General features: G+C 29.1%; 1 protein-coding gene across 1 annotated transcript; it reads right to left on the minus strand.

Annotated features, from left to right (window-relative positions):
- Positions 1-1,237: 1,237 nt before the first annotated feature.
- LOC110715765 (auxin-responsive protein SAUR72-like) lies at positions 1,238-2,862 on the minus strand. The gene has a single exon (XM_021894376.1). The coding sequence runs from the start codon at positions 2,055-2,057 to the stop codon at positions 1,623-1,625; it is 435 nt and encodes a 144-aa protein (XP_021750068.1). The 5' UTR covers positions 2,058-2,862; the 3' UTR covers positions 1,238-1,622.
- Positions 2,863-3,190: the final 328 nt, after the last annotated feature.

Below are 3,190 nucleotides of genomic sequence, written 5' to 3' on the forward strand. Positions count from 1 at the left end.
TGACAAAAATACACTATTACTTCGTATATATCTTTATTTATAAGAAAAGGCTACACATACAATGTTTGTATATGGTGGCCCACATATAACCATTGTTGGCAGCATTTGATTAGTTTGTATTTTGGGGCCTACCTTCCCTATATTGCTACCCCTATTTTTTTTTTCCCTCTTATTATTTTCCTGCCTTTTGACGTGGCATATATACAATAGTATTGTAAGTGGGCTATCACATACAACCATAGTATGTGTAGCATCACTCTTATAGGAAAAGCGGCCTAAATCATCTATCAAAGACTTAAGTATTTGAATTTTCTAATCATGGGAAGAATAAATGAATAACGTATTTTTTTGTAAATAGAGATCAAGTAAAAGTAATGTATATAGTCATAAAGTTAAAAGATTGAGTTATACCATATATATATTACATGATGTCAATTACACATACATGTATGCCTAATATGCAAGTGATACTCATGTTATACTTTACACATGTATCATTATTACTCATTTCATACACATGCATGCATTTCCCATTTTGACGATGTCTTCATTATTCTTTTATGTTTGTCCCATTTAGAATATTCCTTTTGAAAAGAATGAAAGTTTTATCTAAATATTTGTCTCAATGTCTTGTATCATAGTAACGCCTCAAAACAATGTGTAGCAGGAATACAAATGTTTACGACTACACGTACTGAAATATAAATGAAACTACATTTTACCATGATAAATTATTTTATTTTTCAAACATGAATATTCTGTCAAAACAACTTTTAAAAAAAATGCGTAGCTACCGTATAAATGTTTACATTGAAAACTATGTACTATCTCCGATCCGTTACATATTAGTCGAAACTTTGGGGTAATATTTATGAGACATAAAATATTTCAAAGTTACAATTAATATGTAACAGAGGTGAGGTAAAAAAAAAGAAAAACGGATGGGCTAGATAATAGTATTACATACATAAATTTACTAAACAATAAGATGTATAAATGTAGTTGCTCATCAAACATATTGTAACATATGCTATTGATTTTAGAAAGCTAACTTGTTGGAATGGAGCCCATATATTAAGGTTTTTGCCTACCGTTTATCACCAAATCAACTTATGTTTTTCCTTGTCCCTACTTATTAGACAAATCCCCAAAAATAGTATTGGAGTTGTGGTTTCAAATTTTTTGGGTTGTCAACAACTTACTAATATTTTTTAAAAAAATAAATAAATATAAACAAACAAACAACAAAATTACCAAAAAGGATTATATTCATATCATACAAATTAATGGTAACAACAATTACATTGCCAACAACAATTTGGCATTTGGCAAACGCAAATAAAAATTTAATGTCAAGTTTAACCATAATTTCACCATTCACCCATAATTGTTTTAATTCACATTTTTTCCCCTATATACGTGTACAAGAAGTACATATATATAGTACTATATATGTTAATAATTAGGGTGAGAAAATTTTACAAACTCTCTAAAAAAATAAAATAAAAAGAGAGAATAATTTTTTTAAAAAAAAAAAACAATTTAATTACCTCCAAAAAAAATTGAAATAAAAAAACATTAATTAATTAATTAATCAATTAATGAACTTTCATGAAAAATTATTAGCAAGCATAAAAGTCCACAAGCTCATTCAAAGACTCAGGTTGAGGGTCAGCATTATCAAGCATCCATAGCAAATGCTCAAACAACACCACCTCACACCCTACTGATATCTCCTCGGCCCCGCCGCCACCGGATGATCGTTCTACGAGCTCTCGAAAAAGCGGGTGTTCGAGGACTTCCGAGGTGACCATGTATCTCCTCCTAGACTTTCCTACGTAAACCGGACAAAGATTACTTGTGGAGGAAGGTTCCGGGGACGAGTCGTCGTAGGATATGTTATTGTACTTTGTAGCAACAATTGATGAGGATGAAGTTGAGTCTCTTCTGCTTAAACTTGTTTGATGAATATGATCATTTTCGCGGTGGTTGAATGATGTTCTTCCCATTGATTGCATTTTCTTGAGTAATTTTCCAAGTTTTCCTGCTTTTGTCATAATGTTTGGGTGTTTTGAGACAAATTATGTAGGAGAAAAAATATGAGAAGAACAAAATATAAATAATTTGGTTTATTTAATGGAGTTTTGGAGAATATTATTGAGGAGAAGTTGAGGAAGAATTGAGGGAGAATTTTGGGTTATTTATAAAAAGTAAGGTAGGAGTTTGGTAAGGAAGAAAAAATATTTTATTAATTTTTTGTGGGGCAAGGGATTTTATTTTATTTAATATTGTAGGAAATAATAATTAGTATAGTACCTAATTAGTAATTAGTAATTTATGGATTAGTAAACAAGTAATATAGTGGCTTTATGTCAAGTAGATTTTTCTTTATTTTAAGAAGTGGGTAGAGGAGGATAGCAAAAAAAGAAGGGGGGCCCTTAATTTGTAGGACTTTTTTTTTAAAAAAAAAAAATCATAATTTTTCTTTATTTTTTTATTTTTTTGGAGGACAATTTGTGATTGGTTGGAAACCAACAACGGTTTTGGACGTTTCGGAGCGTATTAGGCCCTTTTAGTAATATATTTTAATTGTTTGATTAAGTGCTAATTAATTTTTTGGTTGGATGGTTAAGGGGGTGCTTGATAGTGATCATTGTCCTTTAGAAAGATAGGAAGAGTTTTAGCTATTAAATTTGGACGGTGTTTATTTTATATTTTAATTAATTTAGATTATCTTAAAGTTGATTAAATGATTTAGAGGTGCTTAAATTCAAATCTAAAGAGTTGATGATCCAACGAACTGTCTAGTACCAATTAAGTGTTACTAATGGTAAGTTATGGAGTAAAATTTAGGTTTTTGACTACTTGATTTTAAAGTAACCTTGAGTACTATACTACTAATAACATATATAAAGTCAAATTCCTAAAGTTTTTAATTTAAGTAATGATAAATGGTCAAAATAAAGTTGTAATAATGCAAAAATCAAAGTGTATATTAAGAACTTTGAGAAACAAAAGTAAGTAAATCACCCAAACATAAATTAGGATTGTTAATATATACTTGAATAATAAAAGTTGATAATATCCTCTCAATTTTTATTTTTTTTAAAAAGGTTGATAATGAAAGAATATTGGTTCTTTGTAAGTCATACATGCACTTTACCTGACATTAAGGTTTTAATTTGTCAAT

This window comes from Chenopodium quinoa, unplaced genomic scaffold, assembly GCF_001683475.1.
Source record: "Chenopodium quinoa cultivar QQ74 unplaced genomic scaffold, ASM168347v1, whole genome shotgun sequence".
Taxonomy (NCBI): Eukaryota; Viridiplantae; Streptophyta; class Magnoliopsida; order Caryophyllales; family Amaranthaceae; genus Chenopodium; species Chenopodium quinoa.